Source organism: Physella acuta, unplaced genomic scaffold (assembly GCF_028476545.2).
Source record: "Physella acuta isolate Inbredline_101_S28 unplaced genomic scaffold, ASM2847654v3 ptg000490l, whole genome shotgun sequence".
Classification (NCBI taxonomy): domain Eukaryota; kingdom Metazoa; phylum Mollusca; class Gastropoda; family Physidae; genus Physella; species Physella acuta.
In genome coordinates this window covers 4,381-19,144 of record NW_026732009.1, presented here as the reverse complement: position 1 = coordinate 19,144, position 14,764 = coordinate 4,381, and the positions used below count along the sequence as shown (strand labels likewise).

The window sequence follows — 14,764 nt, the reverse complement described above, 5'->3', positions numbered from 1 at the left end:
ATAACTTGAGTACCGTTACAGCTAGGTTGATGAAATTTCATATATAAGTATTTTATTAAAAAAATCGTAGATCCTGATCAACTTTTGAGCGATTTCCGATAAACGGAAATGGTACTTTTTCTAGTTTGAATGTTTCAAAAGCCTATAACTTGAGTACTATTTTAGAAAGATAAATGAAATTTCACATGTAAGTAAAAGATCTAATTCTCCACCTTCTGTCATATATTGAGTAATTTCCGTTGACTGAAAGTACTAATTTACGCTATATCCGATTTCTCAAAAACACATGTGAATTTATAAAGTAATAATAATATTCCGCATTATTATACACATCTTTATTCGGCGTTCGCTTGGTGCGCAATTCTTTTTTTTATGAGATTCTATTCTATTTTAAAAAGTTTAAGTATTTAAAATGGATAAAAATGATAACAATGTTCCGAGTTCCCCTGTTGTTTTATACAAGAATATTCGAGAAAGTTTAGGGGAGATCGCACCAGGTTTATTTTTTTTACGTTAAAACTTTGTAATTCATAAACTAATTTTCAATGTTAGTATTTGTTAAAACTAATAACTTTGTGTTTTAAGTAACTTACATGATTTTACTACAGACCGTAAACCGCAGTCATCGGACCTGGTTATTAAGTTTACTTGCAAGACAAGTGGTCATCAGACTTGGCTATAAGTTGTGTTACAGCCCCCTTCTCTAATCCTTTCGAACTAGTCAGGGAAGCGAAAACAAGAAAAAGAAAACAAGAATAAATGAACACAAATCTCAATGATTTCTATTTATTTTCACAAACACTAACCCGCCACCTAGTGAAAACAGAAAAGTATACAACTATCTACAACAACTAAAGTCCTTAGTCCGACTACTCTACTTTGTCCCTATGCTAGGTCTACTACAGTACAGACATCTTGTGGTTTGCCGCCATCTCACAGAGACGTCCCATGTCTTCTCACCCTACATATCCGAGTCTGTCTGTCCGTGTGTGTGTCCCCTAGTCTCCCCCTTACCGTCTCGAACCCCTCCTTAAATAACAGTCCCGCGTAGGTCCAGGTGCAGGGGTAATTATGCACCAAGAAATCTTACTAGACCAGCCCAAGCTTCCCAAGCTAAGTACTGGCCAGTCCATTGGCCGTGCCTCAGCATTTCATTTTAATTACCTGGCCGGCTATTCGAGCGCTGGGCACCTTAGTTTATGGGCGTCATGTCACTTCCCCGTCGATGGGGCCAAACATAGGTAAAGTTCCATTGGGATCGTAACACCTCCCCCCTTCAAGAAATTAATTCGCCACTTGGTGAATTAATTGAACAACACCTAAACCACCACCCAATCCCACGATGCCTCAAAAAATCCCAGAACAAACCGAATCAGGACTAAATCATTATTATGGACATAAGAAACGTGAATGGTTTAGTCACAATAACATGTTTGACTAAAAACCCCAACACAATGTCATCAAACATAGACATGAAAAGTAAATAAAACCACAAATACGTCACAGCCTTCAGGGTAACGGCACACAACGGTTAGGGTAACGGCACACAACGGTTAGGGTAACGGCACACAACGGTTAGGGTAACGGCACACAACGGTTAGGGTAACGGCACACAACGGTTAGGGTAACGGAAATATCAATGGTAAAAGTACCGGTAATGATAGGATATAATAAAGAAAAGAGATAAAGTGATGATTAAGGATGATCATTTTTTTAATTAGGAAAAGGGTTAGGGATTCGGAGATGGTTATGGGGAAAGAAAGGGATATGTATCGGTATAATAACATAATATGTATTTTGTAGTGGGATAATTACACAGGATGGTAATTGAGAGGAGGTTATTGATCTGGAATCTAATGACCGGATGGGGTACAGGTAGGTAACGGTCTTACACCCAGGTAAAGCATGTCACATTTAGGATTAATATTAAGGTTGAATTTCAGTTATATATGCTTATTTTATTATTTTGATTTTAATGGCAAATCTGTGCATATTATTTTAACATTTAATACGAGTGATCGCTTTTATATTTATATTTATACTAGATATAGAGTATGCTGTATGTGTACAATTGTCTGTTACTATTTCTTTTTTTCAAATACTTTTTTATTTAACGTTAATGTTACGCTTTGCAAATATTTTCTGTTACGGTGTATACATGTATATACTATCTAAGATACTATTCCGATATTTTATGTTTGTATATTTTAATCGTATTATATGGGATTGTTGCTCGTCAGGCGAGGGCAAATAAGTAACTAAGTTTTCTGTTTAATGGTTTAACTCTGATTTTTTTTATGTGTGTGTAACAAAATGTGATATTGAGCAATGGTAGGTGATGTGTAGGTTAATGTCCAGAAGTTTAGAAACAAGTGCTGTTGCTGTTTTGAGCTTAGCATTATGTAATGCTCTTTTATTTTTCTTAATAATATTGATATATCTGCGTTAAAATTAACATTTAGACAATGCTATAAATGGCTGAAGCAAAGCCAAGCCGATAACGGCTAGTGAATATATATATATATATATATATATATATATATATATATATATATATATATATATATATATATATATATATATATATATATAACCAACTACTGGTAAAATTGTGTACCCGTATATACCTACCAAGTTATAATTTCTGAAGTTACATTTAAATATCACATAATCACAACCCATTTCACATAATCACATCACATATCACTTAGTCACAATTTATATCACATAATTTCAACATATTTCACATATCACAACACATTGCATAATCAAAAACAATCACACAATCACAACTCATATCGCATAATTACAACACATAATCACAACACATTTCACAACGCATATCGATTAATCAAAACACATATAACATAAACACAACACATATTACTTAATCAAAAAACTTATCAGTCACAAAACATTCTCACAATACACATCACATGTTTACACCGGGAGCCGGACATTTTCCCGAAAGAATTTTGGACACTTTTACACCACATATAACAATCATAACACATATCACATGATTACACACAATTCTCAAAATCACCAACAAAATCACATAATCATAACACAGATCATATGATTACACACAATTCACAAAATCACAACCCATATCACACAATAATAACATATCACATGATTACACACAATTCACAAAATCACAACACATTGCATACTCATAACACATATCACAAAATCACAACACATCACATAATCACAACAAATATCACAAAATCACAACACATATCCCATAATTATAAACATCACATAATCATAACACACATCACATAATCACAACACACATCACATAATCACAACACATTTTAATATTAATATTAACAACATAGACCGTTGTGTGCCGTTACCCTGAAGGCTGTGACGTATTTGTGGTTTTATTTACTTTTCATGTCTATGTTTGATGTTCACTTTATTTCTCGTTTTATACCAAAAAATTACGCATTGCATAAGGCGCGATCAGCGTTCGTGCAAACTGGAAAATGTCTAGAAAAGTAAATGTTAGACTTTTTCAGGTCTCGAAAAGAACTAATTTTTGGGCTGGCTTTTAAAAAAGTCTGGAAAATAATAAGAATTTTATTTTAGAAATAAAACTTATCTATGATGTCCATTAGTCTACGGCATTTAAACCTACCGTGTAAATGCGCTAAGACTATAAAAAATTGTTCTTTATTGAAAGAGTGATAGCGCATGGACGCTGTGTACCTCTCGATTTCACACTTGTTTTCTCCTAACGGTAGTCAAATGTTGAAGGCGTAAAATATTTTTTTTGTTTAAGAGGGTGGGTTAGTGGAAATGTAGACAGAAATATTTAATGCCATTTGTGGTAGTCGGGCGGTATACATTTACATCTGATACAATTATTCACCCGTTTAGCTGGTGTTTTTTAAACACGAGAACTGCCAATTTAATTCATAAATCTTATATGCAGTTTTTATTAAATTTTTTTTAAATTTTACATTTTTTAGATGTTAAAATTTTTATGTTAAATTCAACAAGGGAATGTCCACATTGACCCGACAACCCCCGCCCCCCAGAGGCGTAGCGACCTATTCCGGCGCCTGGGGCGGACTATCAATTTTTCGCCCCCTCCCTCCCATTTTTATATGTAATTATTCCTGTCTATGAAAAAGCCCCCCCCCCCCCCCTCCTTCCACACACAGTTGAAAAGGTTGGTGGCGCTTTTTTCAGTTTCTAATTCGGTGCCTCAAAATTGATATAGAAAACAGTTAAATCAGTGTGTAAAACCTTGTAGTCGTTTATTTTCGTGACTTTGACTTTGTATAATTCAATACTTCACCTTAAACTGAACTTTTAAATTAAATTTTCTACCCTGTTTGGCGCCCCTTTGGGTTCGGCGCCTGGGGCGGCCGCCCCACCCGCCCTCCCCTAGCTACGCCACTGCCCCCTCCCCCTAATTCACAAGTGTCCACAAAAGTCGATTTCTTTCGGACTCCCCCCCTCCCTCTTTTCCCGCATGTAACTTTGTGTTATATAGCACAATAGTGCACCTTAAAGTATACCATGGCCTCACCTCAAGGAAGAACGCCCCCCCCCCCCCTACAAGATACGTCACCGTTGCTCCTAGTATGAAGCTGGTGCACTGAATAGTTAAAAGTTGCACAGGTAATCGTCGCATTCTGACCTCAACAACAATTTAACATTCCGAGTAGAGCTAATAATAGGCAGAACCTCCCCCCTTTTTATTCCTCCTCACACCCACCCATGGGTTGAGGTAAACTTTCGTGTGCTGCAAGAATTTCATAAAACCTTCACACTGGCTGATACCATCTGAAATGGGATCTAGTGTTGAAGTTAAGTTTCAAGGATGTTTGCCAGTTTGAGATTTTATATTCAGGCCAAACTAGGTTTCATTGAAAGGTTTTATGTTTAGTATTCAGGCCAAACTAGGTTTCATTGAAAGGTTTTATGTTTAGTATTCAGGCCAAACTAGGTTTCATTGAAAGGTTTTATGTTTAGTATTCAGGCCAAACTAGGTTTCATTGAAAGGTTTTATGTTTAGTATTCAGGCCAAACGAGGTTTCATTAAAAGGTTTTATGCTTAGTATTCAGGCCAAACTAGGTTTCATTGAAAGGTTTTATGTTTAGTATTCAGGCCAAACTAGGTTTCATTGAAAGGTTTTATGTTTAGTATTCAGGCCAAACTAGGTTTCATTGAAAGGTTTTATGTTTAGTATTCAGGCCAAACTAGGTTTCATTGAAAGGTTTTATGTTTAGTATTCAGGCCAAACTAGGTTTCATTGAAAGGTTTTATGTTTAGTATTCAGGCCAAACTAGGTTTCATTGAAAGGTTTTATGTTTAGTATTCAGGCCAAACTAGGTTTCATTGAAAGGTTTTATGTTTAGTATTCAGGCCAAACTAGGTTTCATTGAAAGGTTTTATGTTTAGTATTCAGGCCAAACTAGGTTTCATTGAAAGGTTTTATGCTTAGTATTCAGGCCAAACTAGGTTTCATTGAAAGGTTTTATGTTTAGTATTCAGGCCAAACTAGGTTTCATTGAAAGGTTTTATGTTTAGTATTCAGGCCAAACTAGGTTTCATTGAAAGGTTTTATGTTTAGTATTCAGGCCAAACTAGGTTTCATTGAAAGGTTTTATGTTTAGTATTCAGGCCAAACTAGGTTTCATTGAAAGGTTTTATGTTTAGTATTCAGGCCAAACTAGGTTTCATTGAAAGGTTTTATGTTTAGTATTCAGGCCAAACTAGGTTTCATTGAAAGGTTTTATGTTTAGTATTCAGGCCAAACTAGGTTTCATTGAAAGGTTTTATGTTTAGTATTCAGGCCAAACTAGGTTTCATTGAAAGGTTTTATGTTTAGTATTCAGGCCAAACTAGGTTTCATTGAAAGGTTTTATGCTTAGTATTCAGGCCAAACTAGGTTTCATTGAAAGGTTTTATGTTTAGTATTCAGGCCAAACTAGGTTTCATTGAAAGGTTTTATGTTTAGTATTCAGGCCAAACTAGGTTTCATTGAAAGGTTTTATGCTTAGTATTCAGGCCAAACTAGGTTTCATTGAAAGGTTTTATGTTTAGTATTCAGGCCAAACTAGGTTTCATTAAAAAGGTTTTATGTTTAGTCCAAAAATGTTTTCAAGGGAACTGTTACGGCTACGTTAATTTACTAAAAATAGTTTTCTCAGAGGTTTTACGTCACACAATCATTGAGCCAATTAAAATTAGTGAGAGGCTTCGCGTTCGCTTTAACTAGAGTTAAAATAGACCAGAAAACATGGCGGTCCATGGGACAAATGAAGTAGAGTTAAACTGTTTCTGTGACCTCGCATAAGTTGTGTCTTTATTAATGCCACCCCACATCAGTTGTGTATAATAATGCCACGTAAGTTGTGTGTATAAAAATGCCACCCTAAATTAGTTGTGTATAAAAATGCCACCATAATAAGTTGTGTTAAAAATGCCACCCTAAATTAGTTGTGTATAAAAATGCCACCCTAAATTAGTTGTGTATAAAAATGCCACCCTAATTCAGTTGTGTATATTGATGCCACCCTACCAATATCAGGTGTTGTCTTGTTCTATTTCTCCTCCATACTGCCATTACAATTTGACATGCCAATTACAACGATAACTATGGTTTGTTTAACCCACACCCAGAGACGTAGCGAAGGGGGGCCGGGGGGGGGGTACATATGTCCCCGGGCGCCGACCTTAGGGGGCGCCAAAATGGGTTTGAAAAACAAATTAAAGTCTCATTTTAGCTGCATTTTTGCATTATAAATATAAAAAATATAAGGGGGAGGGGGAAGGGTGCAAATCGAAAGTTTGGGGCGGGGTGCAAATCGAAAGTTTGAGGGGGGGGGGGGGGGCAAATTGAAAATTAAATTGAAAGGTTGCTCCCGAGGGTGGGGGGGGGGGGGGGGGAGGGCGCCTAATTGACAGTTTGTACTTGGGCGCCGAGATGGGTCGCTAAGCCTCTGCCCACACCGATCATATGTGCTTACAGATATACTACATAGATATGATTGGCATGGTGTTTAGCTACTGACCTACTGGCTTAAATGTAAAGTGTTTTAGTTTCGAAACACGACACATCTAAAACGAAACTTCAGACGCCAAGCTTTTTTGTACGAATCCCGCCGCGATGTTAGAGGGGAGAGGGGGGGGGGGAGAGACTGGGAGGGGTTAGAAACCGCCAGTATATAAATGCAGGCATATACTTAGCTCGCTCACACAACACCTCCACACGTCTGCCCTACTTGAAGCAGGCGAGATAACAGACTGAAATATTCCACAACAGAGGCACGTTTATTTAATGCGCCTGTGTTCATTTGTGTTTGTGTTTTTTTGTGTTTTCTGGTCTGTTCGTTTGTTTGTATGTGTGTTTATTGTATTTCTTTTGTAAGGTTTGAGCAAGACGATGCATTAAATCAGTGCATACTAATTTTCGCTATATTAATATAATTGTAATTTGGTGAGTGAGAACTATTTGGGACATGTCTGGATCTTTGATACGTCGTATGGTAGATACGGCCCCGTGTTGCACCGGGACACACTGGAAGGAAGCACACAGAGAACCAGGGGCATTAGATGTAGAGATCATGGGTTGTCTATACTTACTTACTTAACTCATCACTCCCTGTGGAGTATAGGACAGCAACAAATCTCCGCCATTCCACCCTGTCCTGAGCGAGCCACTTTAGTTCATGCCAGGTTTTGCCAGTAGCCTGTACTTCTTCTTCCATCTCCCTCCTCCATGTTCCCAGTGGTCTTCCTCTATTTCTCTTTCCGGGTGGGTTCCACTTCAGGGCCATGTTGGGGAGTCTTTTTTTGCTCATGCGTAGGACATGGCCCAGCCATCTCCATCTCCTCGTTCGAACTTCTGATACAGTGTCGTTTAATCCTGTCCTTCGCCATATTTCCTTGTTCGGGACTTTGTCGTCCCACTTTATCCTGAGGATGCGTTGGAGGGTTGTCTGTACTCGTGATTTTTCTCTCCATCGTTATAGTCGAAAGGAATTATAAACAATTTGGGGGGGGGGGGGGAGGTATATGTCGTGTTAGCAGCCATGAGCCATAAGCTCAGTGTTTCTTCCAGAATTTTTTCACCGGGGGGGGGGGGGCACTTGAAATTTTCGGGGGGGGGGGGGGGGGCGGTAAACTTTTTTCGGGGGGGGGGGGGTGCGGACACTGTTAAAAGTATATATTTTCTATATAAATTTCATTTCGTTCGTGGGTGGGGAGGGGTGAGGGGTGGGGGGGGGGCTCCCCCGAAGAGATGTCTGGAAGAATTTCTGCATGGATTATCCTACCCGACCACGACGTATGGCCTAAGGTGGCGATAGAGCCTTAGGTACCACCTGATTCTTACCTACTTTCTTCGGCTACTCTCATTGTTGGGGGGTGTGTGGGGGTGTGGATGGAACGCATCTTGCTCGTTCGTTTTATCCTTCTGATCATTTATTATGGTGGTGTTGGTTGATTATGGATGCGGGTACAATAGTTCATAAAGAATCTTGTCTCGCCACTGCACATTATCAGGTGTCCTATTAGAGATCCGCCCTACTGCTCACTGTTGCTCTCTTTGTTAATATGTTAGCTTGCAGGACACCTCACAGGTGGGGTACACGCTGTCCGGCAGGTCACACTTGTTGACCTCTTCGAACCCACGCCCCCGGGCTATCGAGTTGATGCGCTTGTAATCTGGGGCAAGATGGAGGGCAAATTTTTGTTTCGTTTTAAACTCATTCATAGAAAAGCTTTTATTTTGTTCATAGTGTCTGACTGTCTGTCTTGTTTATGGGTTAGTGGAAAATCTTGTAACTCAATTTTAACCCACTAATAGGGCTGGTAAGTAGGTCACCAACCAGTTCTACGGCTCAATAAAATCTGCATGAGCCATAGAACTGGTTGGTGACCTACTTACTAGCGATTTCATTAACATTTTTAAGATACAAATATCTCCCATGACAATACTAATCTATTTTTTAACGAAGTTAGACATTAGGTTCCTCATTACACTACACTTTAAAAATCCACTAAATTCAATAACAAAAAGGGAGATAAAGAGTAATAAAAACTAGCGATGAACTGGTAAAAATTGGCTGCTATCTCAACTGTTAGTCGACAGTGGACTAAGAACAGGAAGACGATTGTCTTTTAGATATGGCAAGCTACTGGTTGAGTTTTAAAGCAAATATTTTTAGTCGTATTTACTGTTGACTTCATTGGGAACAAATTACTAAATAGTAAAAAAATAAATCAAATATAAAAAACAACCTTTATAATAATACGCTTTTAAATGCACCGAAAAAAAGAAAATAAACAAACTTGCCTTCTTTAATCAAAGCTTTGGTCACTCGTAAGAAATCTGACTTTTAACCATTAATTCTTTTATTAAAGAAAGCTAGTTTTTTTCCCTTTTCAGTGCACAAAAAGCTCATTATTATAAAAGTTTGAAAAAAATATTTATTTTATTTTAAATTACGGTTCATTATTTTAAACAAGCATGACAAAATATATTGTAATCATATCATGAAGTAGATCTACCTGTGGTAAAAATGTAACCATACCATCCAGTAGATGTACCTGTGGCAAAAATGTAATCATACCATCAAGTAGATGTACCTGTGGCAAAAATGTAACCATACCATCAAGTAGATGTACCTGTGGCAAAAATGTAACCATACCATCAAGTAGATGTACCTGTGGTAAAAATGTAATCATACCATCAAGTAGATGTACCTGTGGCAAAAATGTAATCATAACATCAAGTAGATGTACCTGTGGCAAAATGTAATCATACCATCACGTAGATGTACCTGTGGCAAAAATGTAATCATACCATCAAGTAGATGTACCTGTGGCAAAAATGTAACCATACCATCAAGTAGATGTACCTGTGGTAAAAATGTAACCATACCATCAAGTAGATGTACCTGTGGTAAAAATGTAATCATACCATCAAGTAGATGTACCTGTGGCAAAATGTAATCATACCATCAAGTAGATGTACCTGTGGCAAAAATGTAATCATACCATCAAGTAGATGTACCTGTGGTAAAAATGTAACCATACCATCAAGTAGATGTACCTGTGGTAAAAATGTTCGACAATATCACATGACTCACACCCCACTGACCCAGATACACGCTAGGATGTGTATCATGCACCTTAGTATTAGAGGCAGAGCGTACCTATATCAAATTATACACATACAACAGTTTTACCCGCCCCTACCCCTGTATATTTCTAAAAATTTAAAACCCCCAAATTCTTTGGTATCTAATAATTTTAGACTCCCCCCCACCCTTTATTAGATGGCGGCCCATAGTTTAGCTGGATAATGAACTAGAGAGCTCCGCCCCCCCCCCCCCGTCCAAAACGAGATGGAATTTATATGGAAAATAAATACTTTTAATCGTGTCCGATTTTATATAGAAAATATATAATTATACCAGTGTCGGCTCCCACTCCATAAAAATGTCTTAACCACACCCATGTAACATGGGGAGAAATGGAAGATTGTGGATGAACAGAAAAACAGTCACAGGAGAAACAAAATTTGGAAATTTTTTTCCTGTGACTTTTTTCTGTTTTTTTTTTTCGATAAAATTTTTCCATTGTGACTTTTTTTTCTGTGACTTTATTTCCTAGCAAAAACTGTGACTTTTTTTCTGTATTTTTTTTCCTGTGACTTTTTTTCTGTTCACCACGTGACTCACCGGGTTAAATGTGTTTGTACATGTACACTCGAGCTATAAGACATTCTTTTAACTCGGTTAAAAGTTACACTAAGACGTTCCTTTAACTCTGTTAAGATAAGTGCATTACTAAAACAGATCTTTTAACGCTCTTAAAGTTTAGAGTATTACTAAGGCGCATTTTTTAACCCTGTTAAGATTAGAGTATCACTAAATTTAAGACCACAAAATTCCTCAAACTTTTGTGTTTTTACTGGATCCAAAATTTGAAAATTTATAATGAATTAGTTTGAAGATCTGAACTTAAAATTTTTAGCTTAGTATCCCATAATATGGTAGAAGATTTTGAAATTATTTTTTATTGGACATAAAATATAGATCTAATACTTTATGAATGGTGAAAATCCGACGAATTGGTTAATTTTTCAAGATGGCTACGGACGGTTGTCATAGTTAGCAATTGACCTACTAGTTTTTAGATACAGACCTACCCGTACTAGCCTAAAAATTGTAAAGTGTTTCAGTTTCGAAACGTGACAAATTTAAAACGAAACATCAGACGACAAGCTCGTTTCCACGAATCCCGCCGGGATGTTAGAGACCTCGTGTGCAGTCATGCAAACCTGTACGGGGGTTTAGAAACCGCCAGTATATAAATGCAGGCCTGTACTGTAGCTCGCTCACTCGACATCCCCAGACGTCTGCACAACTTGGTGAAGAGACTTGAACCAGGCAAGATAACAGACTGAAATATTTTCATAACAGACTGAAATATTTTCACAACAGAGGTAAGTTTATTTATTGTGTATGTGTTCAAGTGTTTTCAGGTGTGTTCATGTGTAGGTCTAATTAGATGAAAAGACTATGGGTTTGCCAATACATCGTGATTTCTCTCTCTCTCTCTCTCTCTCTCTCTCTCTCTCTCTCTCTCTCTTTCTCGGTTTAGTCTAAAGGAAACCAAAGAAATCGGTGTGGTGAAGCTGCCGAAATAAAACCAGAGATAGTAATCACATCCCCTAAAGGGCTCCACTCCTGTTTGACTAAGGAGTTTTCTCTGCTACGTGGGTTGCTGTCCCCAACTAACGAGCCTCATCTGCCCTTCTGGGGGGGGGGATGTCAAATGTGAGGTCAGCAGCCGTGATCTCTCCCACCCGGCCACGACGTATGGCATCAGCAGCAGATAGAGCCAAACGTACAACCTGATTCTTACCTACTTTCTTCGGCTAATGCAATGTGGGAGGGGGTAGGGGGTGGACGGGATCCATCTTGCTCGTTCGTTTTATCCTTCTGATCACCTAATGTGGTGGTGTTGGTTGATTGTGGTCGCGGGTATAGAGTTTCATAAATAGTCTTGGCTCGCCACATTATCAGGTGTCCTATTAGAGATTCCTCCTACTTCATGACTGATGCATGTGTCCTATTAGAGATCCGTCATACATCATTACTGCACTGTTTCTCTCTTTGTTAATATGTTAGCTTTTCTGTAGCTGTAGTTATACACGGAAGGATTGCTGGCCACTCACAAACCCTCCTCAATGGTTGCTGAGCTTTCACCCAACTCTTTATAAAGGTTGCATAACCCACGTCCAAACCTGTTTAAGCGTTGCTGACCCATCGGACAACTCACTTTAAGGGCAGCTGAACCCTCATCATCTCCCACTCTGACGCCCTACGTCTGCCTGGGTTATGCGAGGAGTGCGCCAGCTATCAGCTGAATCAAACCACACGACATTATTATTTGACACCTGTAACAGCCTGTACTTTTGATATTGTTTATTTATATTATATTTAGCATGAACTTGTATGAAAGTAGAGTACCTGGCCAACGGAAGGACTGTGTAAGCGACTAATAATGTTTTCCCATGCTTTTTGTTATATCGCTCACTGACGTTAGTGGAGAGAATGAAGGGTATAAAAGGGGAGCGTTACCATGTTACAACACCTTATGGCAATCAACGCTTTCATGTGTCATTATATAAAAATAGCCGTCGGTACCCGTTACACGTGAATTATAGGTCTATATATTTTTAATGTTATACATTTTTTAGAAGAATATTTTATAAAATAGATATTGGTCAAAACGCAATGTGCTTTACTACAGGTTTAACGATATTAGTGACAAAGCAAAGAAATAACTAAAAAGCTAAAAATCCGATACATTAAAAAAAAAAGGCAACTAATACCTATTAGAAAAAATAAAATAAAATATATACATAATTAGTCAACACAACACCATATTAAATGCACACATTAATTAAAAGACTTACATGATTCCGTTCAAAACCCGGCTTTTCAATGGTATTTATGCTGTTTTTTAAAGCAATATGCTGTTTTCTAAAGCAATTTGTATTAGTTTTGGCCGAGGAAATTGCATACATTTAATAAATTACGTCTCGATAAGTAAAGCTATAGATCTAAATCAAATTTTAATGAAATAGTTCATTTCTTCGTATTCTAAAATTGGAAGATGACGCCATTGATTTTGTGTACTTTCCGTAATTCAAACATATGGCATGTGACGTCATCGATTTCGGCGTTCTTGTCACAACTATAAACTCTTTTCCGGTTGCATAATTAAAACTGGTTTTCTGCATTCGAATATGCCTTTATTTTTCATTTTTCTTCTTTAAATAAAATTTTGTTTATACATTTAAAACATGTGCCATATTATTTTCAACAAAAGTTTGTATCAAGTTCTCCATATATCGCTGAAGATTCTGATGCGATATCCTGCGAAAATATTTTGCCGACAGAGAGAGAGAGAGAGAGAGAGAGAGAGAGAGAGAGAGAGAGAGAGAGAGAGAGAGAGAGAGAGAGAGAGAGAAAAGTGCGCACATGGGCTTTTATATATTAGGATTTTATAAGGTGTTTTTATTTTTTTCTATGAATATAAAATCTATTTGTATGAGCTTTTTTATGTATAAACATGTATTTTAGTACAGGCATGGCAGATGATGACCATTTGGCAGAAGACTTTACATCTAAAGTAAACATAGATGAAAGAGGAAAAAAAGACGAAGCAACACCGAGCAAACAGAAAGGAACGCCAAAAAACATAGGCAAAAAAACCCGAACCAACAACGAAGAACCAGAACTACCAGACAATGACAATGGAGAACTACAAGAGGTGGATTATTTTGTTCTTTTTCGCCGAGAAAATGATGAAGGAGTTCTCTCAAGTTATTCCAAAAAAGCTGCTCGTGTCATAAATAGTCACATGCTAGGCGAGGACGCTTTTGACCCTAGGTGCTGGACAACACGCCCGAGTGAATCATTGGATGCTAGAACTTTAGAGGAGGAGAGACGTACAGGGGTAAAAAACATTGCTCAACGGAGGCAGTATTCAGGACACCCAAATTCAACTGATTATTGTACGTTTTGGAAGGTACCTGCTGATTTTTCTGTAGCTGAGATTGGAGAAAAGATCGAAAACGAAACCTATATTGGAGTTAAAGTTTATATGACTCGAATTGTAAACAACGAAATTATGAGGAGTACACACCAAGGAAAGAAAAACATCCCTGTACTGCCTGTTGCTACACCACCAGAGGAAAACATTGATCCTCCCACTGGACAAAACTAAAAAAAAAGTCGTTGCACTTTTGCTCTTTTTGTCCATTTATGACATTGGAGCGCCTTACAGAGGTGAAATGTAAAGCAATATTTTGTTGTTGCTAAGTAAACATCTTTTGATGCTAATAACCAATTAAAAAGTATAATCTTTGTCAGTATAACTTGTACTTCTCAGTTATATCATTAAAAGTTTAAAAAATCAACACGTGCAAGAGTTATTGTATTTTAAAAAATAATTTCATCCAGGCCTTCGAAAGTCGGCATGTGATCTAAGTCAGTGTTTCTTTCAGATATTTTCTCCCAGGGGGGGGGGCACTTAAAACTTTCGGTGGGGAGGGGGGAACTGGTAAAATAATATATTTTCTATTTTAATTCTTTTTTGTTCGGGGAGGAGGGGGCGGTTGACTTGCCTCGGAATGGGTAGGGGACAGTGCCACCCCCCCACCAAGAGATGCCTAAAAGAAACTCCGTGCACATAACACATCTCTCAGTGCAT

The 14,764-nt window shown here is 37.7% G+C and overlaps 1 protein-coding gene across 2 annotated transcripts; it reads left to right on the top strand.

The window, feature by feature from the left end:
• The first annotated feature begins 11,363 nt into the window (after window positions 1–11,363).
• On the top strand, window positions 11,364–14,552 carry LOC131944401 (uncharacterized). 2 transcript variants are annotated; one of them, XM_059304982.1, is made up of 2 exons: window positions 11,364–11,483; window positions 13,638–14,552. In XM_059304982.1, exon 2 carries the CDS (start codon window positions 13,640–13,642, stop codon window positions 14,276–14,278), a length of 639 nt encoding a protein of 212 aa, XP_059160965.1. In that variant the 5' UTR covers window positions 11,364–11,483; window positions 13,638–13,639; the 3' UTR covers window positions 14,279–14,552. The 2 variants fall into 2 exon arrangements, with proteins under 2 accessions (XP_059160965.1, XP_059160964.1); XM_059304981.1 differs by having other exon boundaries at window positions 13,633–14,551.
• Window positions 14,553–14,764: the final 212 nt, after the last annotated feature.